Below are 25,645 nucleotides of genomic sequence, written 5' to 3' on the forward strand. Positions count from 1 at the left end.
ATGCTGAGCCGCAGCTCGTTCACCAGTCTGGCGGTGGGGGTGTTCGCCGTGTACGTGGCGCACACGTGCTGGGTCATGTACGGCATCGTCTACACGCGGCCTTGTCTGGAGGGCGGCACGGCCGCCTGCGTCTGGCCCTACCTGGCGCGGCGGCCCAAGCTGCAGGTGAGCGGCGGGACAGGGCCGGGCCCCAAGCCGAGCGATGCGGTGTCAGGGGCGAGCCGGAGGTGAGGAGCGCTCCGGCAGTGCTCGGACGCTCGGAGAAGTAGTGGGATTGCGTTACTACGGATCGCCGCGCTGAGAGTGCCGGTGGGTGAGCTGATGCTTCTGTGCCGTCATTCGCCTTTGCTGTCTTTGCCGTTTCAGCTGAGTGTTTATACTACCACGCGGTCAAACATCGGTGCTGAGAGTAATATAGATCTGGTTTTGAACGTGGAGGATTTTGATATTGAGTCAAAATTTGAAAGGTAAGTCTTAGAAGCGTGACCTGTTTTTTGCATTTGTAGCCTGAATAACGTGTATGAGAATGCGTATGAAATAAGTGGGCTGACTGTTCATGATGGCAGTCTTGGAAGAATAGAGTTCTTCTTGTATTCTTTGGTTTTGGGTTGAAGCTATTCTTGCATACTCTATGGTCTGTTTGGTCTGCACTTGTATTCATAAAGTGCAAACTATAGAAGCAGTGCTGAGGCAGGGAAGATGTGAATTGAACATCAGCTTTGGAGCTGAGGACTAGGTGCTGCTATAGGTTAAAAGAAAAAAAAAAAGGTATTTTAAAGTATATTTTTTTCCTTAATTAGAAGTTCCTAAGATGTTTCGTGAATGACATCACAGTCCTGCCTTGCAGGTTTGGTACACTGAGTTCACGTAGCGTCAATAAGAGGACTGTTAGGTTTATTACATTCATCATACAATGGCTTGGGTTGAAAGAGACCTCAAAGATCATCCAGTTCCAACCCTGTGCTGTGGGCAGGGCTGCCCCCAACACCAGCTCAGGCTGCCCAGAGCCGCATCCAACCTGGCCTTGAGTAGCTCTAGGGATGGGGCTCCACAGCTTCTCTGGGCAACCTGTTCCTGTACTTCAGCACCCCCTCAGTAAAAAATTTCCCCTTGACATCTAATCTAAGTCTTCCCTCTTTCAGTTTAAAACCATTCTTCCTTTATGTAAGCTTCCTTTAAGTATTGGAAGGTCAGTAGCAGGTCTCTGCTTCTCTGGGCTAAACAGCTTCAGATCTCTCAGTCTGTCTTCATAGCAGAGGTGCTGCAGCCCTTTGATCATCATAGGCCCTCCTCTGGACCCACTCCAGAAGCTCCATATTGAACACCTCACGGTCGCAAGAAAGAAATCCTCTCTAAACAAAGCTTTGCTAGCAAATACAGAAGTGCTTGTTTCTCTCATATAGATTTTACAGACCTCAGACACTGTACTGAATTGTCTGCAATTTTCAGATCCCACTCTAAATACTTTACTAGTTGTGCTGTATCATTTCAACATTAAATTTACATCACTGTACTGTTTTTAGCTACGTAAACAAATGTTTTGCAGTAGCAAACTGATAGTACTGGTAGTAAAAATGGCTTCTCATTGTGAAAATCCTATGTCAGTGTACCTGGAAATGCTCGGGACTTTATAACATGTACATAGTCTATCAGCTACGTGATTTTTTTTCTGAACAGCTGTGCTTTTGGACTCTGAATGGAACCTGGAAGTCATACAGTGTTATCTTTCCTTGTGCTATAAAAACAAGCTTCTGTATAACTGTTTCAGTGCTAGTAATAATAGAAGCAAAACTTTTCTGGTGCTTCAGGGTTTCAAGATCTTCTGAAGTGATGTTAGCACTAAGATCTTGTCCTTAGATAAATTTTTGAGTGCACTCTTGTATTGTTAAGAGACGTATATAATGATTAGAACTGTTTTTGTGCTTTATATTTGCTGCTTCAATTTTGTTATTTAAAGCGGTGGTTTTGTTTTTCACTCTCTTGACAAAGATTTGCTTCAGCTCTTTGTCATTCTGCCTTTTTAATAATAAAAAAATATGAACTTCTGTGATTTAGGTCATATTAATCTATGGCAGATTTTAAAATAGAACTGTTTTACTAACGTGGTCTTGCTGTACCAGTGAAAGCATCCAGAGGGGAAAAAAGCAAAGTGGTAAGGATGCTTCCTTGGCAAACACAAGGAGAGTGAACTGATGGTGCTTGAGGCTCCACACAGCTCTGTGTTCAACACGCTGTAGCTGAGAAGGTAAAGTGTTTGGCTTTGGTTTTTTACTGATTTTTTTTAAAATCATGCCTACAATCTCTGAACGCACTCAGCACCTGGAAGGTTTTTCTCTACAAATCCTAGCGTAATTTTGACAATACAACATAGTGGCAGGGGAAAACATCGATACTGATAATGTGGGCCTGTTGTCTAGGGTAAGGAGGGGCATGCTGGACAAAGATCAATGTGGCTTGAGGTAATAGTAAAACACAGTAAAGCAGGCACTGTGATAACATACTGGAGTATATGAATTGATCCCATCCAGCTGTGGCTCTTTAGGGCATGTTAATGAGGTGTGCATTGTCTTGCTTCCTTTCAGAATATTGTAACATTTTCAGTGATCCCTATCTGTAACGACTTAATATTTCAACGTCTCATCTCATAATGTCCTTATTTTGTATTTTAGGACAGTGAATGTCTCTGTACCAAAGAAAACTCGAAATAATGGCACATTATATGCATATATCTTTCTTCATCATGCGGGCGTTTTGCCTTGGCATGATGGTAAGCAGGTGCATATAGTGAGCCCTCTGACCACGTACATGGTCCCTAAACCAGAAGAGATTAATTTGCTCACTGGAGAGTCAACCACACAGGTAGGTGGATTTTGCACCTGTAGGAGGACAAGTGGGGAAAGAAAATGCATTTCTTTTGTAGACACTTACAGTGTTAGCATCTGCTATGCTTGCATCTATAAATGGTGGGGATGTTTAAAAAAAAAAAAGGGGCAAACAACCTCCCCCCATTCTTCTCATATGTCCTCTCATACACTAAAGGTAGGCCATTTAGCCCAGCAAATGTAGAGCCCACTGTTACACTGGCTGCTATTAAAATATTTCCCTAGTTAATATTAATTTTTAAGGGTTCATTGCTTTTGGTAGAAATAGTGTATTCTTCTGTAACAAAATTCTGCTGCTTTGGATAGTGAATCAGATTCCTGTGAAGTAATTTGCTTTTGCAAAATAGCGATACGTACTTAACTTTGACATTGCTGAGTGACCAAAATGTACTGCTTGTTTTCCTGTAGGATGTTCTCATAAGATGTTCTTTCATTTCAAGAGAATAAGACAGTATTTGCTAAGGGATACTACTATAATTACTCATCAGAGGGAAAAAAATGGTGTTATGTACTGAAATACTTACAGTGTTGTACCTCATATTTAAGAGGAGTGAGAGAATCCTTTGGAATCAGAAATACAGAGGTAGCTATTAGTCCTGTTCCTAAACCCTATTAGAATAAAATAGAAAAGGAAATGAAGCTAGAGTCCAGCATTAAAGAGTCACAGTAGGTGGTGTTCATCCCAGGAAAAGCAAGTAGAATGCCCTGGAGATCTGAAAGCTCAAGTCTTAGCCTGCTTCAGCACAGCTTTATACAGTATTTGGAGGCTCAGAAGTTCAAACCAAGTGATCTGATCTCTTTACTCCCCAAGATGAGTGTAGTTGAGCATCCTTTTGTCTGTTTGGAAGTAACATCTGAATACTGTGCTATCTTCACGTTTGAGTGACTGTTTTCAATACATGCAGATGCCCATGGCATTAAAATAAATTGGAGGGATATTCACTCTCAGTGAACTGGGTTGTGAATGAGCACTGAAGTTTTTCAGTGTCAAATTCTGGTGGATCTTTACAATCATTCTGTCGTAGTTAAGCAAAATACTTGGTGTGGTTAAAATCAAGTTTCTTAACATCTATTTTGTGATACAGCTTACAACTCCATAGTTGTCTGTGCTTTAGAGTATTATCCTGTTCAGAATTCTGCATGGTTAAGCAGTAAGTATGTATGTTTATTGTTTATTGTATTTTTAAAGCAGATTGAAGCAGAAAGACAGACCAGTGCTCTAGATGAGCCTGTTTCTCACTGGAGATCAAGGTTAACCTTGAACGTCATGGTGGAAGATTTTGTGTTTGATGGATCATCCCTCCCTGCTGATGTTCACCGTTACATGAAAATGTAAGTTAATGACTTAATTTTGCTGGGATTGTTAATATAAATTTAATTCACATTTCTGTGAAAATTATCTTTCAGTATTTTTTGCTTAAATTTGAGCTGAAGAGACAAGAATAGGCACTCTTTAATGCCTGCATTTCAGCAGTGACAACAGTGAGATACTATGTACTTGAAAAGCTTATTGGTAATATCTTGATCCTAGGGAGTTAAGGGTTTAAAATATCTTTTTGTATGGGTGTTACCATGGTAACACAAAACAGAACTACAGAGATAAAAGTAAAATGCTGTAGCAGGCTTCGTACCCTCTTGTTCTCAAATCTGAAATACTTCTGGTCACTAAAGCATTTGTCTCTTGACCTTTACAGTTATCCTTCACATGCAGATTAGCTGTGTAAACAGTGAGTGCTTAAGTAGCACAGCTGATCTGCATCCTATCTTTTTTTTCTCCTCTCTATGGCTTGCTTTATTCTATTTTGTCAGTGTTTTTTCATACATTATGTCACTTTTTTCAAGAAAATACTAAAAAGTGAGCTTTTAGATGGGCAGTAGCTCTGCTCGCAGCTCGCTTAAATTGCTTCCAGTGTTAACCATATCAACAGTGCTGTGTTGGCTGGTGCTGCCGTATGCTGATGCCTTTCTCCACAAGTATCCTCTTAAATCCAGAAGGAGTTGCTTTAGTCAGCAGACACTGGGATTCTGAAATAGCTTCCCAACCAGAATAGATAAACCAAGCAAGTCATAAGGCAGACCCAAAACAGGAAGGAGTTAATGAATCTTTTCTGGTCATGTCTAGATATAAGTCAGTGTTGATTTATTGTTGTATGATACAGGAAATAGTTTGGAAATGAAATAGCCTGCTTCAATTCTACTAGCAGTAGCTTTAATTGTATTTATTTTGTAGAAATTGAACTTTCTTCATTTAGAGAATCTGTTTCTGACGCTGAAGTTAATACTTCGTATTATTGTTACTCTTGAGTATTTAGAACACAGCTTTTATCAACATGGGTAGAGACTTCTTTATGAACTGCTAAAATTCTATTTTCAGGCTTTAAAAAGTTCAGTTATGTGACTTCCACTCTGAGTACATCACAGTGTATGTAACAACTGCCTCCCTAATGAAGGACTTCAGGAATTTGTCCCTTTTGGGGCACTAGGCCAGACAGTTCTCTGAGTTACTGACAAAGCAGTTTTCTACTGGTTAATTTTATAGAGACCTCAAAGGATGTTAAACTACTACTAGCTTTGTGCAGATTTGAGAGATGATAAAGCAACCCCAGCAAGTGCTTCTGTTCAGGAAGAGAGAGATTTAATGCTCCTTGTGCAATCCTGCTGATAGTATCCAGCCTTTTAAGGTGCATACCAGCCAGCCATTACTCTACTTAGTCCCATGCTGAGTAGAGCATCTGCTGTCACTGATCTGGTAGATGTCACCGAGGGTGTAGAGGGGTTGGGGAGATGCTGGAGAGTTGTTGCAGTAGGAGAGGAATACTTGAGACAAAGGACACAAATATACGGTCAGCACGTTTCTCTTTTGACAGACTTTTAAAGTTCCTTTATCCTTGTTCATGTGACGGCTTCACATCATCACAGCTGATTCAATTTCTCTTTCATTCTTTTTTGCTTATTCTTTCTACAAAAAAGTAAAAATAAACTGAAAAGAATAAACTGGAATGCATACTGCTTTTACGGACTTCTCTCAATGGGAGACCAGGCTAGCAGTTGCTTCTTGGTGTGTGCTGGAGACTAATGTGCTTGGAAAGATGGTGGAAAATACCTGTATGGGTAGATCTGAAAATGCTGATTGAGTGCTAACTTGAATAGAAAAGTTTTTTAGGTCACCACAGTTATAAAATCCATGTTTAAACATCCTAGGGTTCAGTTGGGGAAGACAGTGCATTACCTTCCAATATTATTTATTGATCAGCTAAGCAACAGAGTGAAAGATTTGATGGTGAGTAATAGAATGCCTTTAATTACATTTAATAGTAATCTTAAATATTGTTGTAATTAAAATTTTCTTCATAAGTTTTTTACTGTAATGAAAATCTATTACAAAGTGACTAAAGGATTCTACCAATGACTGTTGTTTGACTTAATGGTCAGCTGCAGAGTCTGAATTTGGGTTTTGAATCTCCCCATCCTTGCAGAAGTATTTGCCAGACACTTTCTTCCATTCTGCCAAAAGATGGTTGGGTTCCGTTGTTGCTGCCTTTTGGAAGGATGAGGGGAAAACTGCAGCATCAGCTGTGGTGAGAGCAACCACATGACTCCCCTAAGCTGGTTGATGAAGTTGTGTTTGTGTCCCAGAGTGCTTCTATTTTTCTTCTAGAAAAATGAGCATACTGAATGTTGATGGTACTGGAGTAACGTGGAGATAAGAGACCAGCTACTGCTTGTTAAACAATAATGTAATATTCAGCATCTTCTAGGTAGGAGTCTTGGTAGATGAAAGCTTTCCATAGGCCTTCTAGATTCTCATTCCAAATCATGAAGTTTAGCTTAGACAAAGAATTTTTCTGCTGAATGTTGGGAGAATATTATTTAAGGATGCCTGTTGCAGGCTTATTTGAGAAAATAAACCCCAGAGTATTTCAGTTACAAATCTTGGTAGCAGGTAATTCTGTCCAGTATTTCTTTAGGTACACTTGTAATGTCTTTATCAGCAGTCACTGTCCTTTGTTTTGAGTTTCTTAACACAGCTCATTGTTAAGGTTGGTATGTTCATATGAGCTTCTAACTGGTTGTGTACCCTGTTTACAAACAACCTCAGCATTCTCATGTTAATAACATGGCCACAGTTGTCACCTATATCACAGTAAGTGCAATTGCAATGTGCTGCCTTAAAGTGATTGAGATCACTAAACTGAGTTAGTACTTGTAGACTTCTAGTTGTTCATTAAGAAAGAGTTCATCCTACTGATCTGCTGTTTAATTTGATTTTAGTGTTCAGGAAATTCTGTCTTTATCTTTGTGGCAGTCTGATTTTCTCTCTGCATCATTCCTTACTCTTTAGTAGTGTTTTGTCTGTTACTCCAGATGGTGCTTGCTGCATGTTACTTGCCCACGTATTTGCAAAATTTTTGTTTCCTATCTGTCTTGAACAGGTAAAAATTCTTTTCCTTTTCTCCCAGAAATGTTGATGTAAACTTTAATAAGAAGCTGGAATGAGAACGGAGAGATTATAGACATCCCTTTAAAAGGAGAAGCCTGGAGGATCAATATACAGCATTCAATAGAATCTTTCTAGCATCCTCTGCCTTCAGCTCTAACCCATTGATTTTCATCCTGTTTGGATATCCCTTGCAAATCTCTGCTGGATTTGTAAAACCTCTCCCAGCTTTCCTTTCTCTCCCTTGCGTACATGTCTTCTACTGCTCTCTTTGAAAAGCCTTGAGAGGGCAGTGAGACTACTGGAGGAAAGAGTGGATGGGAGAGCCAACATAATTCTCAACCCACATCTGACCTTGGTATGTGGGGACCCTAAAAGCATTTTCTGCAACATTAGGATCAGAAGAAACCCCTTCACCTCTGATAAGTGGGAGTTAAGTATTACTGTAGAAAGTGTAGAGTAACAGTTCTGAGATGGGGATTATGATTGAGGAGTAAGAAGAAGCTGAGATTAATAGGTCTTAAACCACTGGCACTCAGAAGGCCTGCCTGGCTGTAGCCTTTAAGCTCTCCCTGAAAATTTAAAACATGTTGCCTGAACTTGTGCCTAAACAGCTGTGGAGAATTCTAGTATTTCTAAGGACAATTTTATTTTGTTTTAGACCTTTTTGAGAGACAGTTGGTTGTCATGGAGAAAGAGCTATGGCAATGTAAGACTTTTTTCAAAAAGAAAAAGGGTCTTTAGGAGGCCCTACATATCTCTCATAATTGAAATGCTGATGAGACCGGAGAATTAAACTGAACTTATTTGCAGCACCTCATATGCTATGCTTTACAGGTAGAGTCTCTTACTTAGCTTTAGCTGTGCTGTTTTCACCTTTCAGAAAAAGCAGCAGCATCTTGCTTTGCCACCATTGCCTTCATTTATCTCAAAAACATCCTCAGTTTAGTAAAGGTCTGGCTATGTCCTTCAGAATATGATTTTTGTATGTGTGAGTGTCGTGTAGCTTAGCATAACCTTCTTGTCTACTTTCATAGAAGAAGTGTCAGAATGGAAAATTTCTTTAAACACACTGTTTTCACTTCAACTGAGACCAGCAGAGGGAACTTCATGTAAACTTCTCAAGGGCTTTTGTATACAGTAACAATGAGGTTTCTGTAAGAACTTGAACAAAACAAACTGATCATTTAGCATTTCTTGGGGAAAACAAAACAAAACAAACACATAAAACCAAACCAAAATAAAAAAGCCACTCACAAAGATTTCAAACCTTTAAGACATCAGACTTAAAATTATGTGATTAAATCATAATATGGTATAATGTTTCTTTAGTTTCAAAAAAGTGAATGTGATTGGTGCAATTCTTCTGTTAAAAAAGAAGCTGTTTCTGTTTTGAAATGCAGGTCATAAATCGTTCAACGACAGAGCTACCTCTTACAGTGTCATATGACAAAATCTCTCTTGGAAAACTACGATTTTGGATCCACATGCAGGATGCTGTGTACTCCCTCCAGCAGTTTGGTATGTTCTTATTTTTAATGACTCTAGGTGAAAACCAAATAAACAAGAAAAAAGCAACAGTCTTCTTTCCTTCAAGTACAAAGGAGGCACTGTTTTCTGGATAACTCATAAAAAGACTTGGTGCTATAAATCTTAACGTTGCTTTACTGTAATAAGGCAGGGTGGAAACAAAATGTTGACACGTGATACAGGAATGGAGGACAGAAGTGAAACAACTTTCAATGTTGTTTGGATAGTCCTATTGCAAAAGTAAGTGGCTACAATTGAGAGCATTTTGATCAGTTTTCCTCTGTCATCCATGGAGTGAGAAGGTAGATCAGTTCTTATACAAGCTGTGTGTAGCTGGTCACTAAACCGTATACCCACGGCTAAACACAGGCAAGCGTAGCAGAAAGACATTGGGTTTGAGCTGAGAATCAGGAAAAAATCGTGGTTCTGATTAAACTGCTACTGCTACTTCAGAACTGACTTGCCTCTTACTTTGACTCAGGTCAAGTACTTCAGTTATGAATTTATAGGGCAATACAGAGAAACTGAGAAGTGAAAGCCAAATATGATTTAGAAGCTTGAACATTAGCATGCTCTGTGTGTCTAAGTCCTGCTTTTTCTGGACTGTACGAAAGTCTAAATTTATAGACAAGCTCTGTAGCTTGCGAGGATCTAACTTTGTTACAACTTTGAACAGCCAGTTTCCAGATCATGTTAGTCTCAGTTTGTGAAATGAGGCAGAATGGCACTTATTTGCCAAAGGATTTGATGATCCATATTATGAGAACTGCTGAGAGTGCTCAGTTTTTCTGAGAAGTTTAGACTTTAATCATGGGGCCTGAGACTGCTTCATCAAGAAGGTATCTTTATGCTGACTGAAGAAGTTCAAAGCTGTAGCTGTCATTTGCCAAATGCAGTCCTTCATTCTGGCAACCATATTTATCACAGACAGCTCTCTTTGAAATAATGGTTGTCCAGTATATAAAAAAGTAGAAAGCATTCCTCCTTTTCTGATTTCAAAAGTCAGTGGAGAATACATTCTTGGCTTACAGCTTGTGGTTTTTGGAGGATGCTTTTTCTTTCTCCTTTATCAAGGACAAGCTTCCGAGTTAATTCTGCGAGGGCCATCAAAAGATCTGATGCTACTTGTATTGTTATGTTTCTCGCTGACCTTTGTTGCCTTCCACAGTGTACTCCTTTTCTTGTTTTTCGTTTGTACTGTGAAACTTGCTTTTCTTGTTTAGATTGTAAGAGTTCAGAGGCAGAGTTGAAGAATCCTTATTCTTCCTACTTGTGCCAGAATGACCTCCTGCGTCTTGCCATTCGTGTCTCAGTTGTTCAGCTTATGCTCTGTAGTTGTGCAATATTAAAGGCACATCTGTCTGCTTGTAACTGATGGGCTCTGTTTAAGGCTAGCTTAATAACTAGCCAAAAAATGTGTAGATTCAGGTTTTACCAATAAAGCTACCATCTTGTTTTGGGTTTATATTTCCTTACCTAAATATATGATGGTGAAATAAGCCTTTCAAAGGAGTCTCTAGCATAACAGCAGTTAACTGTCTACTACTTCTTTCTCTTAGGATTTTCAGAAAAGGATGCAGATGAAGTGAAGGGAATTTTTGTTGACACTAACCTGTACTTTCTGGCTTTGACCTTCTTTGTAGCAGCATTCCATGTAAGTGGAATAACTTTGGATTTCAGGTATTATAGAATATAATGAAAAAAGGGGGGGAGATGTTTGCACTTCAGCTCTTTTATTTAGAGAGAACTGTTCTTGGAAACAGTAACTAGGTCTTAAATAATAATCTTGACCGAAATATAAAACCTTTAAAGTTATTATTACTTTTTTTTAAGTTGGAGTTCAAGTAGAGATCCAAGAATTAATTACCTGTCAACATTGGCTCAGGCTTTCTGCTAAGTTGAGTTGTCCCAAGGCTATCACTGCAGTGGCATAGCTACAGCAGTAGTAATACCAGTAGGGTATTACGTAGACTCAAACTGATAGAGTTTGAGTCTCTGGCTACTAACCCCTGCAGAAATCCAGATCAGCCTTGAAAGATGTAAATTGCAGAGCTTGTAGTTCTAGGCATAGTTATTTCTTGTTCTGTTTCTCTCCATCAGTATTGGGTGTGACATGGTATAAATGTAAATCTTTGTTTTGGTGGACAGTGCTTTTAGATCTCATTGTTCTACTTTGAACATCTTTGATGTCTACAGTTAGGTGCAATACAATTCCTGTCTTCTGGGAGAGAGAACTTGTTGAGCATGTTATGTTTCTTTTACACTTGCATTACATAAAATTAATTGGGTTTGAAAGTCATAGATTTCTCAACCATATCACTCTTTAATTTTTCATTCTGTTCATCAGACAGTAAGATGTCAGTAGGCTGGGGTTAGATATTCTGGTATTTTTTCTTTTGTGTACTATAAGAATTTCTTGAATGTGTGCTTCTTATTTTTTAAGACAGTGAATGTGTGAGGAAAAGACTGAAAGATGTACTGAGTAAAGGTACTAAAAACAGTGAAGAAAATGTTTGTTATTCATAAATTTAATGCTAAAAAATCCCTACAGTTTAGGCCAAATCGTAGAATCATCATAGAATGGCTTGGGTTGGGAGGGACCTCAAGGATCGTCAAGCTCCAACCCCTCTGCCGCATGCATGGCTACTGACCTCCATATTTCCGCACAAATGTGTGCAAGAACTTTACGGTGAGGGTGACGGAGCACTGGAACAGGCTGCCCAGGGAGGCCGTGGAGTCTCCTTCTCTGGAGATGTTCAAGACCTGCCTGGACACCTACTTGTGTGACCTGCTGTAGGGAACCTGCTTTGGCAGGGGGGTTGGACTCGATGATCTCTGGAGGTCCCTTCCAACCCCTACAATTCTGTGATTCTGTGATTTGATACTAGATCAGGCTGCCCACAGCTCCATCCAACCTGGCCTGACTGCTTACTGGCTTAATGTAAAATCCTTACTGCTGAAATAGAGAGAGAACCTAATTTGCAGCATGGTAGGATTTTGTTGAAACTTTGGTGCTATCCAAGCCTCAGCTATCAGTCTGGTACAAAGAGCTTACTGAATTCAGCATGATTTTCCCTGATCTGTCAAAGAGCTGAGCAATTCCTGCAGGTATTCAGCTCTCTGTCCTCTGCCATGCGTTATCCTGTACTGGGTCACTAACTTTCTTCATGGGATGCAGCATTGTGCAGTGTTAGAGTAGAAACAGTACCTGCTGTTCCTCCTGCTATTTCACACTGCATTTGGAGCCTGGGCTTTTAAAACGTTTTTTTTCTCTTTAGCTTTTATTTGTTTTAATTTTTAGTTCACAGATGATCTTAATGCATTTTTAATTGTTCAGCTTGCAGTCTTTAATTAGTGCCTGTGCTAAGAAAATGAGTGTCCTTCTTGCTATTTGCAGCTTCTCTTTGATTTCCTTGCATTTAAAAATGACATCAGTTTTTGGAAGAAAAAGAGAAGCATGATTGGAATGTCTACAAAAGCAGGTATGGCCCAGCATGCAAAGTGATGTGTGTGCTGTATAATATATACTGTGTGCTTTTATTCTTACTCTAAATTGAAACTTTGTAGATTTATCCAGGATGGCAAAACTAGTTGTTTTTTTGCATAGCAAAATAGCTAGCAGGCTGGTTCTAACTTTGCTGGTATGATGGGGGTTGAATTGGGGGTTGAATAGGATGTAGGAAGGGTGAGAGAAAAAGTGGTGTGACATCACGTCAAGGCTTCCCAGAGCAGATGAAGGTAGCATGCAGCCACAGACACTTGAGATTTAATGCTCCTCAGCCTTGCTTATGGCATTAATAATTACTGGCTGCTTTTCTAATAGATTATCCATTGTGATTATAAACAGAACTGGAAAACCTGAAGCTATCTGGCCTCTGAGATTATCCCTAATGGTGTCGTGTTTGCAGACTGATGAAAGCATGTCAGCAGTATCAATACAAAGAAAAAATAAGGCATTCAAAATCGGGATAAACAGCAGCATGATTTTTATGCGGAGAATCTGCTTATTGTCTTCCTAGAGTACTTTTTATAAGGCAAAACTTACACTACATTTGGTATTTGCAGACAAAAATGTCAATAAAAATCCAAAGTGGCACAGAGAATTTTCACTTTAAGTTTTAATTGCTAGTTAAATAGTTAAGACAAACTGGAAAGACTGAGTTACAAAGGATTTTCTAATCTTACTATCGAAATACCAGTTTTCATTCTCCAGTAACTAACTCATGGTTCTATTGTCCCTTTATTAAACCTTAGTTACCTTTCTGTTTGTATCTCTTTCTTTTCCTAAGGGAAAAGTGTGACAGGCAATTACCCTGAAAAGGCACAGCGTGATTGTTGGTGTCTGAGTGTGCTGTAACTCTTCCCCTTTTCTGTCCCTGCTTAGTCTAATCAGAGACTTGCTTGATAGACGTTTAGATGCATTCAGGATGTTGCAAAATCTGAGAAATAAACCTAAAATGTAGTTCTTACTATTTGCATAGTATTTTGCATAAGCATGAAATCAGTTTTATGAGGTTCAAGAACTGTCATTACCTCACAGCCTTTCAAATGTCAGGAACTTAGTTCATAATACTAATATAGTGTTGAATTGTTGGTTTTCCTTCCATCTTGCGTGATGAAGATTTCATTTAAAAGGTTTTTTTCCTTAGTTGTCTTTTTATTCTGACTGTCTGTGTCATAGAATTGTTCAGGTTGGAAAAGACCTTAAAGATCATCAGGTCCAACCACAACCTAACCATGCTACCCTAACTCTAACGACCCCCCACTAAATCATGTCCCTGAGCACCACGCCGAAAAGGTTTTTGAACACATCCAGGGATGGTGGCTCAACCACCTTCCTGAGGAACCTATTCCAGTGCTTAACAACCCTTTCTGTAAAGGAGGTTTTCCTGATATCCACCCCAAACTTACCCTGGCACAACTTGAGGCCATTTCCCCTCATCCTGTCACCAGTGAGAAGAGACCAACCCCGCTCTTGCTGTAAGCACCTTTCAGATACTGGAAGAGAGCAGTAAGGTCTCCTCTCAGCTTCCTTTTCCCCAGACTAAACAGCCCCAGTTCCTTTAGTATCTCCTCATAGGGCATTTTCTCCAAGCTCTTCGCCAGCCTTGTTGCCCTTCTTCAGACCTGCTCCAGCACCATTCTGTACTGAGGTGCCCAAAACTGAACACAGCGCTCGAGGTGAGGCCTCAACAGCGCTGAGTACAGGGGCAGGATGACTTCCCTAGTCCTGCTCATCACTGATACAAGCCAGGATGACATTGGCCTTCTTGGCCATCTGGGCTCGCTGCTGGCTCATATTCAGCTGACTGTCTATCAGTACCCCAAGGTCCCTTTCCATCAGGCAGCTTTCCAGCCACTCCTCCCCAAGCCTGTAGGCTTGCCTGGGATTCTTGTGACCAAAATGCAGGACCCGACACCTGGCCCTATTGAAGCTCATACAGTTTACCTTGGCCCATCTATCCAGGTCCCTCTGTAGTGCCTTTCTCCCCTCTATCAGATCCACACTCCCTCCCAACTTGGTGTCGTCCGCAAACTTCCTGAGGGTGCACTCAATCCCCTCATCGAGATCATTAAAAAAGATGTTAAATAGAAGCAGCCCCAGTACCAAACCCTGGGGGACACCGCTTGGTGACCGGCTGCCAACTGGATTTAACTCTATTGACCACAACTCTTAGGGCCCGGCCATCCAGCCAGTGTTTCACCCAGCAGAGCGTGCACCCATCCAAACCATGGGCAGCCAGCTGCTCCATGAGGTTGTTGTGGGGTCTATAGATCACTGGCTGTTTCTAGGACTGTTTGATCTATCAAGATGTGTATAGTTCATGCTTAAACAGCTTAGGACAGAATTAAATAAATGAGCCAACAGTCTTCCTTCATCTGAGCTGTTTATGTAAATATTAATAAGCCTTCTGTGGTTTGTTTTTTTTTCCATCTAGTGCTTTGGCGGTGCTTTAGTACTGTTGTAATATTTCTTTTCCTTTTGGATGAACAAACGAGTTTACTGGTACTGATCCCAGCAGGCGTTGGTGCTGTGATTGAGGTGAGTTGGTAAAGCTCTAGAACCAGGTAGCAGTATTCTCTGCAACATCTGTCATCTGTGTCTGGAGTTTTCCAGTATTGCTTAGCAGAGTATTTTGTGGCTTATTGTAGAAGAGGGTCTTACTGGAAAAGCACTGCTGTGTCCCTTTATTAAATAACTGAACTGGGAGTATAGGTGTTCTCTGGGATGTGTCAGCACATATTGTGGAAGCCAAGCACAGAGCTGTGCTGAGCCTCCTTCCTGTCACATCACTGATACGCATCAGTAGTGAGCAGGCATGTATGACCACGTCAGCAAACTTTCACAGACACGTTTGGCAAAGAGCTGGCTGTGGCCCATCACACACTGCCCTCAGGGCTGCAGTTTTCTCCCTGGCTGTGACTGAGGTGCTTGGGGAAGGAGGGAGGGACTGATGACTGCTCACCAGGCCAATGGGCTGCAGGTACTCCTTAAGAGCTCGCTTAGGTGCAGTGAAGCACAAAATCAGCCCTAATAGGAAGGAAGAATCTCTCTACCTAGTGTTGTTTGCAGATCTAATGATTTCTCAGTATATAAAAATAAATTTGGGATTCCCATGTGGAATTTTTGACTACACGTCTGTTGTTGTTGCAGATATGAATGCAAAGTCACAGTGTGATCCTTAAGATTTTACCTTCATGTATAAAACTAATTAAGCTTTTGTGAAAACTTTGAACAGTGGTGCTATGTAAAAACTTGCTTAACAGGTGGCTGCTGGAGCTCTGAGGTTCACAGTGGCTCTGAGCAGCTGACTCCATGGAGGCACTGCAGTGCAGATGTCCTGAAAGGACTCTGTTACTTCACTTACAGTACCTCAACTGATATGGGGACTTAGTAGTACAGTTTCTCAGTGTTGTGCTTGTCAAGGAACACACCATTTAGTTTGTATCAGCATTCAACAGTATGTTGAAGTCAGACTATTACAACTTTATGCAGTGAGTGCTTAAAATAGATATTCGAGGATCTTGATTCTGATCATCTGAACCTTGCATTAAAAATTCCTGTGGGTAATTCTTTATGTGCAAATTTTGTTTTCGTTAATAACAGCTCTGGAAAGTGAAGAAGGCTTTGAAAATGACAATCAAGTGGCAAGGCATACGACCCAAAATTCAGGTACAATAGACATCAACACTTCAGTGGTTTGCACTCTTGAGCTTTTTACCTTCTTAACAGTAACTGCAGGATACTGTGACTTGTGGTTTTCTGTGATGTGAAGATCTTCTCTTATGGATAACTGAAATGAAATAGCAGAATAAATAGGTTCAAATGTAAGAATTTCTTTGATCAATTCTGTAGAGGCAGCAGCAATTTGTATGTATTTATGATGTGAGAAGCCTCAGAATTCCCCATACGTGCTGAATCTTAGCAGGTGGACTGTGCTCTTGCCTACTGTGTTGAAAAGTAGGTAACTTTACTTAACTGGCATTTTAATTTAAACTTAACTGGCATTTTGATTTAAACTAAGGAACTGAATTTTTCATGAAGCCATAGGTATAACTTCTCTATTGTAGAACTAATGGTAGTTGTGTCATGCTCTGGGAAAAAGACAAGTGTTTTATAGGTCCTCTGGGTAAGAACTGTAAGACCAGGCCTTGCAGTGTCAGCAGGGGTTAAAATAAATGCAGGTAATATTTCCATTTTTTTGACATGAATGTAGTCTCTTTCAAATCTTTCATTGTCTGGTGAAATTTGGGGAAAAGACACCTTTGATTAAAGGATAGCCTACATTTAAATAGTTCCTTTTGTTGGTGAGAAACAGTTATTTAATATTGTTTACTTCATAGGATGAACTGGATGGGCTTTTGTTCTGTTGGAAGTCTTTACTTAAGAAGATTGTGGCTTTGTTCCTTTAACAACGTTTGAAGAAATGTGTTTCTTTTAATGCGACTTTGACATTTTTGTAAGACTACAGGAACACAGCTGGTTGAATTGCCTGTCTGTCTTGTTAAGAGTAATCTTATTTTGGTCTGGAAGCAGAAATTGATTAGTACTCATATTGACATTTAAAAACATCCACATGCTCAAAACAACAACTTGCGGAAAAGAAAATCCAGTTCATCACATATTTTTCTGTTAAAGTGGCAGTATTTGCACGGTAGTTGCACTTTGCAAATTGTCTTGTCACTTGCCAAACGTTGATCTTTTGCCTAGAGGCTGCTGAACAGTATTTCCAACAGTAGAATTGTTGGACCATTTGTAATTCTTACGAAAATGCTGCTTTAAAAATAATGCTACCACTAATTATAGAAGAATTTAGCCTTTTATCTTGAGAAAATTTTTAGTGAACGAATAGACAGACATGGAATTGAGGGTGATCCGTAAGTGATGCCTTCATGTGAAATGGTCATTGTTTTCATAATCACTTCCTCTAACTGCCAGATGCTGTGTCATGCTGACTCTGCTTTTGCTTTGTGAACTGTTTCAGCTGTATTTCCTAAGCAAAAAAGTCCTGGATGTTGAGTGTAAAATATGAAGGAAGACATTAAACCTTTTGGTTACCCTGCTGCTGTGCAGCAGACTGAGCAGGATACCTGTATGACTGTTGTACACAAGAACTGATAAGGTCTTTGAACTGTTACCTTGCTGACTGTATAAGCAAGTGAGCTTGCAGTTTCATTCTCTATTTAGGGAGTCAGCCTTTTTCTTCCAGTTCTGTCTTGATTATATATTTTATATGTATTGCAGTTTGGCGCATCCAACGATTCTGAAAAGAAAACTGAGGAATATGATACCCAGGTAAGAGGGAATCCTTGACTTCTGATCGATGAAGTCTATAAATGTGGTCTGCTCTTTTGCTGGTTTTATTCCTACAAGTGTATTTTTCATCTTCTCGTACTTGTTAAGGGGATCGTCATCATGCAAATGATCACATAGTGAAGATTCATTCTAATGATTTATGAAAAGAAATAGCAAAAGAGTTCTTTGTTAGCTGGATTACAGTGTTTGAAGAAAATGTCATCTGTACTAAGGATGTCAAACTAGATGAAACTAGTCACAAAATTTTGTCTAGCAATTAATATGTCTGCACCAACAAGTCATGAGTGATTGAAAGCACCTTTCCAGAAACTTGTCCTCTTGTGACTGTAAAGCTCATCAGGCCTCAGATAAATCTCATCAGATTTAAGGAACACCATCTGCTTTCTTTAATGGAAAGATTTAGAAGTTATGACATTAATCTATGGGTCACGTGCAGATATCAGTACATCCGTAACAGGCCAGAAATCTTGAATTACTTCTGTGTTTGAAGCTGGAATCTGGTTGAAACATTTTTTGAGAAGCAGAATGGCAAGCAACATATCTGAAGAAAAGTTACTCTTCGTGTGTATTCCTTACAAAAATCAGTATTTGTACTTGTTACTCATGCCAGTAGAATGATTGATCATAGGTAGCAATGGTGGTGTTAAGTGGAGAGCAGCTCTCAAACTGGCCCACACTGCTTATGTACTGAGGTTTTTGGTGGTCTCAACTGTGCACTGGAATTTTCAGGATCTCTTGAACTGAAGCATTCTGGAAATAATAGTAGACATTTAGAAATAGGAAAAGATGTTCAGGAAAAAAAAGATGTGGCTATCTTTGAGATGATGCCATGAAAAGTCTGCTGTATATAAAATGTGAACTAATAAACTATTTTCTTTGTCCTTCAGGCTATGAAATACTTGTCATATTTACTCTATCCACTGTGTATTGGAGGTGCAGCTTACTCCTTGCTGAATGTCAAATACAAAAGGTACTGTCAATCTATAAAGGATCTTATAAAAGGTTGAAACATCCCCCATTTTTTCTGTATTGATTAATTGGAGTTGATGGGATATAGAAATCAGTTCTGTTTGTGTGACTTAGAAGCTAGGAAGTGTAGACTTGTATGGAATTTAAGGCTGGAAAGTGTAGCCATTTTTTAACACCCTGTAAGCTACGGCTTATTTCAAGCTGTGTTTTTTCACAAGTAATCTGATATTTCTGTAGTATTCAATAACTTGCATACAAGATTAAGCTGTCAATCACAAGAGGAGGAAGAAAGCTTCTCTTTGATGTTCAGAGAGCAGATAAGATGACAGGGAGAGATAAGAGGTTACTGTGGTTGAGTTCAGTAATCAAAAGAAGCAAAAACTGTCCTCAGATTATTTGCTTTGACCAAGGGATTTCTCCCTTGAGAAATGTGGCAGGTAGGATGACAAACAAGCAGAAGTGTTTTTAAGAAAGGAGCCTGTACTCCCTCAAACCACAGACTTACTGTGAGACATCAACAAGAGCTGAAGGGTCTGTATTTCAGGAAAAGGTGAAACTCCAGTCAGCCTTCCCTGAAAACAGTACAGCTAGTTCATTTTTGACTGAGAAAAGCAGACAAGTTAGATAGCTGTGGGACTTTGCTCTAGGAAAAAAATCTGCAAACACATGCTTGGTGATGGCTGTGTAGGCTGTTCTCATAGTTTCTAGGCCCAGAAGGGATGTGGAGGAGAACAAGTATAGCCTTAAAATAACAGGAGAAGAATCTTCTGTTGCTGTCTACGTGTTCTGTAACTCTTGTACCAAAACTTAGGGCCATTTCTCTGCTATTAGAAAATAGCTTCTTCAGAAGGTTCTTGTCTCATGAGTTAACAAATATATGGCATATAAAAATTCTGGCACTCACTCTCTTCCTGCAGCAGATAGAACAGCTCTCTGTTATCTACTATTACATGCAGAAGTATGGAATTTGTACCATCTAAGCCATCTGTAACGTTACTAATGCTGGAGCTAAGGGTTTGCTCCATTGAACGTATGTAGGGAGGGATTGTTAGATTTAAGGAGAGAAAAGTGTAGATTTCTTGTGTTTTCTCATTATCTTTTATAAGTGCTTACTTTTAGGGGTTTGCATCGAACAGTATTTGTGGTCTGTAATCTGTGAACTTCTTACAGTGCCTTGTCAAGTGCCTCCTTAACATTGAGAAGACAGTGTTAGAAATACTGACAGGACTCAGTGTGCAGCATTGCCGGGTGGGGTGCAGAAATCTTAGAACAATCTCCAAAGGTATACGAGTACTTAATAAAGCTCTCCAGAATTACTGGATGTGAAGCATCAGCTGCGTAATGGTCAGCAGCATCTCTGGAGCCCTTCTACTCCAAGGGAGGTGTAAGGTGTTCGGTTTGTGTATAAAGCAGTTCTCAACAGATCCACTTCTCAGAGTTGTCAGAGTCTTGCTGTGTAGGTGTTGTATGGCAGGCACACGTTTTTAGTTGAGGTGAGAAAGTAACTGGATTGTCTTGTTTGTTTATAGCTGGTACTCCTGGCTGATTAACAGCTTTGTCAACGGTGAGTCCCTTCTTATTTTTCTATTATTCATGCTTCTTCCATTGGAGACAAAGACTCAAAAATAAAAAATCACCAATATTACCTGCATCTGCATGGAACAATAACCTGAACATAGGTTCCAGAATTATTGCAGTAAGAAAGGGAGAAGAATCAACTAAAATTGAAACAGAAGAATTAAATGTATTTTCTCATTAGGAAAATCTGTAATTCTCTAATTGTGAAAGGATACTTCTATTCTGCCTTTGTCTGTTAAGTTTTCTGTATTTTATCTTCAGGAGTGTATGCTTTTGGTTTCCTGTTTATGCTGCCCCAGCTGTTTGTAAATTACAAGGTGAGACTGAAAAGCAATAAAAGGCAACTGCTGTAGTGTCTTCTTCCAGGCTTTAATACAAATGATACATTCTTTTCATCCTAGATGAAATCTGTTGCACACTTACCCTGGAAGGCTTTCACATACAAAGTAAGTAAAGCTTTAATTTAAAGACTGGTTCTGTCATTTTGAAAACAATTTTCTGAGAAAAACAACTAAGTATTATGTAGCTTAAGGCTGTGAGTGCTTTTCTTTTTGTTTCAAGAACTAAACTGCCTGTAAAACCAAATTTGTTTGCAATCATTCTTCAAGGAAAAAATAAATCCATTTCTCATAACGACTTTCCTATAAAGAGAATCTCATCCAAATTAGGGTGTGGGTAATGTCGCTTTTTTACTGTCACCTGTCTTAGGTATGTACAAATGTTGGGCTTGCAAATGATCTAATGTTCAATTTAATACTTCAATAAAGCAAAAAAGAGATTACATTAACAAAGTATAATTCTCAATATTATAAGAGCACTGAGAGGCCACATTTTAGCAAGTTGTGGGAGATACCAGAGACAGAAGTAAAGTACAGATTGTTTTCTGCTTGTGTGGTAATTCCCAGCTTCTGGGAAAGTGCAGTGACAAATGTGTGCTAGGCTGTGGTGCGTTGTCCCCACTACCCAATCTGTAGGAAATGATGCAGCACTGTGGCAAGGCGCAACGTGAGGCCTTGGGGCAGGGGAAGCGAGTTTATTAAAAATAAATAAGTCAGCTTACTGACACTTTGATACCTACACGCCCACAAGCACCTCCTGTGTGTCTGAGGGGTTGATATTGTACTCATCCATCCAGATGTCTGTGCCCAGGTATATTCCTTGCATTGACAGGGAGGACAAGCAGCACCCGCTATTGAGTTTCCAAGTCTGCTTTATTTGCCCTTTGGGCCAGTGTATTTCAATTCTCCTGAACTTAAGTGCTTCAAAAGGAAGTATTAAAAGCTGCTCAAGATACTCTGTTCAGTTCTGAAAAGATAGTGTGTGATAAAAGAAATGAAGTCTTAAAACAGAATGCCTGTTATAACTTTTCCATATCTGTGAGCCCACAGCAACAGCCCAGATTTCTGATATTTTATGTGTTGAAGGAGTATTGAGCCATCTGGGAGAAACAGATTGGAGTATAGATAATAACGGCATAGTAACTAAATAGTTTTCAATACAGTAATCAGTCCAAAAATAAAAATAAGGTCCTAATTTTTCAAACCCATAGTAGGTAAATCAGAATGTTTTTAATAGAGAGAAATAAAAGGCGCGGAGAAGGAATTTCACAATTTTGGCAAAATTTATAACTGCAAAGAGATATCAGCAATTGAAGGACAGCAGGATGCAAGGGCAGTATTGAAGGTAACCTTCATAGCAGAATTTTGCTTCTGAAATGCCTTTTCTTAAAGAGCATTTATGGGGCTGCTGTTAAGAGATGCCAGAAACTACCACAGTGAAGCGTGGCTATACGTAGAAAAGAGTGTTTTCAGCTATGTTCAACTTCTTGGGCTATTTCCTAGTGGGTATTTAAAGTTGCTTGCTCTCTTCTGTGCTCCTGCAAAAAAAATAGTCTGAAGTCTCTTCTGTTATTGTTTCATTTTGGTTTTTTTTGGAAATAAGAGAGCACTTTTTTCCTTTAAAACTTAAACTTTTTTTTTTTTTTTTTTTTTTTTTGCTAAGGATGACTTTGGCAAAAATGCAAACATTCCTAAATTTTTGCTTTCTGTAGTTTTACATTTTATACTTTCATGAGGCATACCTTCAAATGAAGTAATCCCAAAAGAAAACTAGCTAGACTAAATACTATTGTATGAGTTGCCTTGATGTATTCAGTTTCCATTATTTTTGAGGACTGCCTAAATGCCCATGGGAGGATGAAACTTTTTCTTCCTTTCATCATCATAGGATCACTCACTTGGGAGTTAACTTGGAAAGGCCTCGTTTTCTAACTAGCCAAGTTTTGGTGGTTTTTTTTTCCTTGACTGATCTTTGCACAGGCTTGAGAAGTGCCATACATATTCTTTGAACACTTTGGATTGATGGATTAGTTTTGACTCGCCAGAAGGAGCTTTCCTGTTGGAACTAATAAGAACTTCTTCCTGTCCAACACCTCAGTGTTCTTCTCGTGCTTTGTTTCATAATACCAACAGTAGTTTAATTTTCAAGAGCAAGTCTTTTTTTCCCTTCTTATGACATGGATTCATGCACTGTGAAGCCAGAATAACAGCTTTCTGATAATGAAAGGAGAAGCCATTGTAAGGGGATTGTTTGCTAGCCCAGTAGTGAATATTCTTTGCTGAATTGGTTTTCTGGATGTTTTTAGTGAGCTTATTGCACCATCTTATGAGTACTAAAGCTGGTATACTGTGAAGAATTGACTAGTCTTCTCTATAGACCAGAAACAGATGCAGAGGAGTTGCCCTGCTCTTCACTTCCTTTACCTTCTCTCTTGAAATAATGTCATCTTTGCGTGTTCAAGCCTCTCTGCGTTGCTTTCCCAGCAAATGTCTGTTAATTTAAATTTTGTCACTGATGAAAGTGATAAATATTTCATAATTGCTTCAGAAACAGCCTAGAGTATGTCTAGCTGAGCAGAAATGGTGTAGAAAATTGCATCTCAGATAAGGGATGGATGTTTGCTTCCAGGAAAGCACTGAAAATGTTTTAAAATCTCCCCAGGGCTGCCAAGTTAATGTTCTTAAGAGCAGTAAATGAGTAAGTTCTTACAAAAGTTTCAATTTACCCACAGAAAATGAAAGTGAACTATGACATTTTGTAAATCTTAAATCATTTGAGTAAAGTGTTTGAATACATTTTTTTGTCAGTTTCTTTTAAAAATTTTGCTGAAGTTGAACACGTGTTTTTCCTCTCATACAAAAGTACTCTCATTTACCTCAAACAGTATCGTGGCATGGTTTGGGTTGGAAGGGACCTTAAAGACCATCTAGTTCCAATCCTGCTGCTATAGGCAGGGACACCTCCCTCTAGGACAGGTTGCTCAAAGCCTCGTCCAACCTGGCCTTCAATGCTTCCAGGGAGAGGGCATCCACAGCCTCACTGGGCAGCCTGTTACTACAGTGTCTCACCGCCATCACAGTAAAGAATTTCTTCCTAATACCTAGTCTGCCAGTTTAAAGCCATGTTGCTTGTCCTGTCATTACATGCCTTCATAAAAGGTCCCTCCCCAGCTTTCCTCTAGATGCTGTTCAGATACTGGAATGTCACTGTGAGGTCCCCATGGGGCTTTCTCCAGGCTAAACAGCTCCAGCTCTTTCAGCCTTTAATCGTAGGGAAGGTGCTCCAGCCCCCTGATCATCTTCATGGCCCTCCTCTGGACCCGCTCCAGTAGCTCCATGTCCTTCTTGTGTTGGGGTCCCCAGAACTGGACACAGTACTCCAGGTGGGGTCTCATGGGAGCAGAGCAGAGAAGCAGAATCACTTCCCTTGACCTGCTGATCACATTTCTCTTAATGCATCCCAGGATACGGTTGGCCTTCTGAGCTGCAAGAGCACATTACCAGTTTGTGTTGAGACCTATATCCTTTTTAATTTAACTGTAATTCAGTAAACAGTATGATCTTCATTTAAAAAAAGCACTTCAAAGTTTGCAGTGGTTTTTCAGCATTAAATGTTTTTATAAAAAAGAAATAGTCTGTGTATCTGCTGAACAACACTGGTAAGCCTGTTTCCTATTGCTTTGTATTAATTCCTTGCTTCGTTTTGTCTGATTTTGTTTCTTGACAGCTAACTGAAGTGTTCTGTTCTTTTATTTGTAGGCATTCAACACGTTTATTGATGATATATTTGCTTTTATTATCACTATGCCAACATCTCATAGACTGGCATGCTTTCGAGATGATGTTGTGTTCCTGGTCTATCTCTACCAAAGATGGTATGCCTTTCTTCAGTATTCCTAAGAGTTTTTACAGCACTTCAGATTGGCGTAAGAACTACAAAGCAATCTGGAAAGGCTATATGCTGTAGTCATTAAATCATAGAATCACAGAATGGTTTGGGTTGGAAGGGACATTTAAGATCATCCAGTTCCAACCCTGCTGCTATATGCAGGAACCAGCGTGCTCAAAGCCTTATCCAGCCTGGCCTTGATGGATTCCAAGGAGGGAGCATCCACAACCTCACTGGGCAACCTGTTCCATCACAGTGAAGATTTTTTTCCAACTATCTAGTCTAAGATAAAGTTCCCGAGGACAAATATTTCTCTAAAGAAACAATAATTTTAAGCCAAGTTTATGTTATACCAAAAATGGTAAATGCAGATTTCAGTTTTAGGTTTATATGCTCACACTAAGAGTAGTAAAGTAGGTCTCCTTGCAAGGTGAGTTTTTTTTCTAGAAATTAAAAACTCAACAGCTTCTGAGAGGGGCTGCGCCCTGGTTTTGAATCTGTCTCTTAATGATAAAATGTCTCTCAAGAGTCCCCCCCCTGTTACAATACAATTTGATAAGTCTTAGTATTTGGTGTTTCTGTAGCTAATTTTTAAGTCTGTCATATTTTTAGGCCAAAAATGGAAACTGAAAATATGATGAGAAAGGAATTCTGTTTTAAAATTGAATAGTAGAGAACTGATTAAATGTCCTTCAGACAGCAGACAAGTAACTTGTGGGTAACAAGTTTTATTTTATTTTTTCCCTGCCAGGCTTTATCCTGTGGATAAGAGCAGAGTGAATGAATATGGAGAATCCTATGAAGAAAAGCCAAAAAAAAAAGCTCATAGGGAATAATTAATAATTAAAGATTCTGACCCTGGACTTCTACTGATTACGTGTATTATCTGGTCTTAAGGAAGAAAAACTTATTTAATAAGAGTATTTTTAGAGCTTATGACAGAACTACATGGACTATACATCTTCTATATTGCCAAAAATCTAGTTTTGATATCCTTCTATTTCAAGATCCTCGTGTGTCCTCACAAGGTCCACAGTCTGACAGATGTCATTAAATAATCTTCCTGCATTTAAGCTCCTCTTCAGTGGAAACCTTAAGTGTCCAGAGCACTGTAATTAATATCCAGATCTGTGTTTTTAAGGCAACTCAGTAAGTGGAAGAGCGGTGCCATGCCACTGTGAAAAGTCAAAAAACTAACCAGTG

General features: G+C 39.4%; 1 protein-coding gene across 1 annotated transcript; it reads left to right on the forward strand.

Moving 5' to 3' along the window:
* Positions 1-25,278, forward strand: CLPTM1L (CLPTM1 like; the record flags this gene model as incomplete). The annotated part of the gene is made up of 17 exons (XM_079533643.1): positions 1-165; positions 367-467; positions 2,670-2,859; positions 4,072-4,214; positions 6,084-6,162; positions 8,724-8,841; positions 10,410-10,504; positions 12,248-12,332; positions 14,790-14,893; positions 15,959-16,024; positions 17,597-17,647; positions 18,556-18,638; positions 20,167-20,201; positions 20,477-20,532; positions 20,617-20,661; positions 24,313-24,428; positions 25,194-25,278. The coding sequence occupies 17 exons, from the start codon at positions 1-3 to the stop codon at positions 25,276-25,278; spliced, it is 1,617 nt and encodes a 538-aa protein (XP_079389769.1).
* Between the last annotated feature and the right edge of the window lie 367 nt (positions 25,279-25,645).

The sequence above is a fragment of the Tetrao urogallus genome, assembly GCF_951394365.1.
Source record: "Tetrao urogallus genome assembly, chromosome: 3".
In the NCBI taxonomy this organism is placed as follows: Eukaryota; Metazoa; Chordata; class Aves; order Galliformes; family Phasianidae; genus Tetrao; species Tetrao urogallus.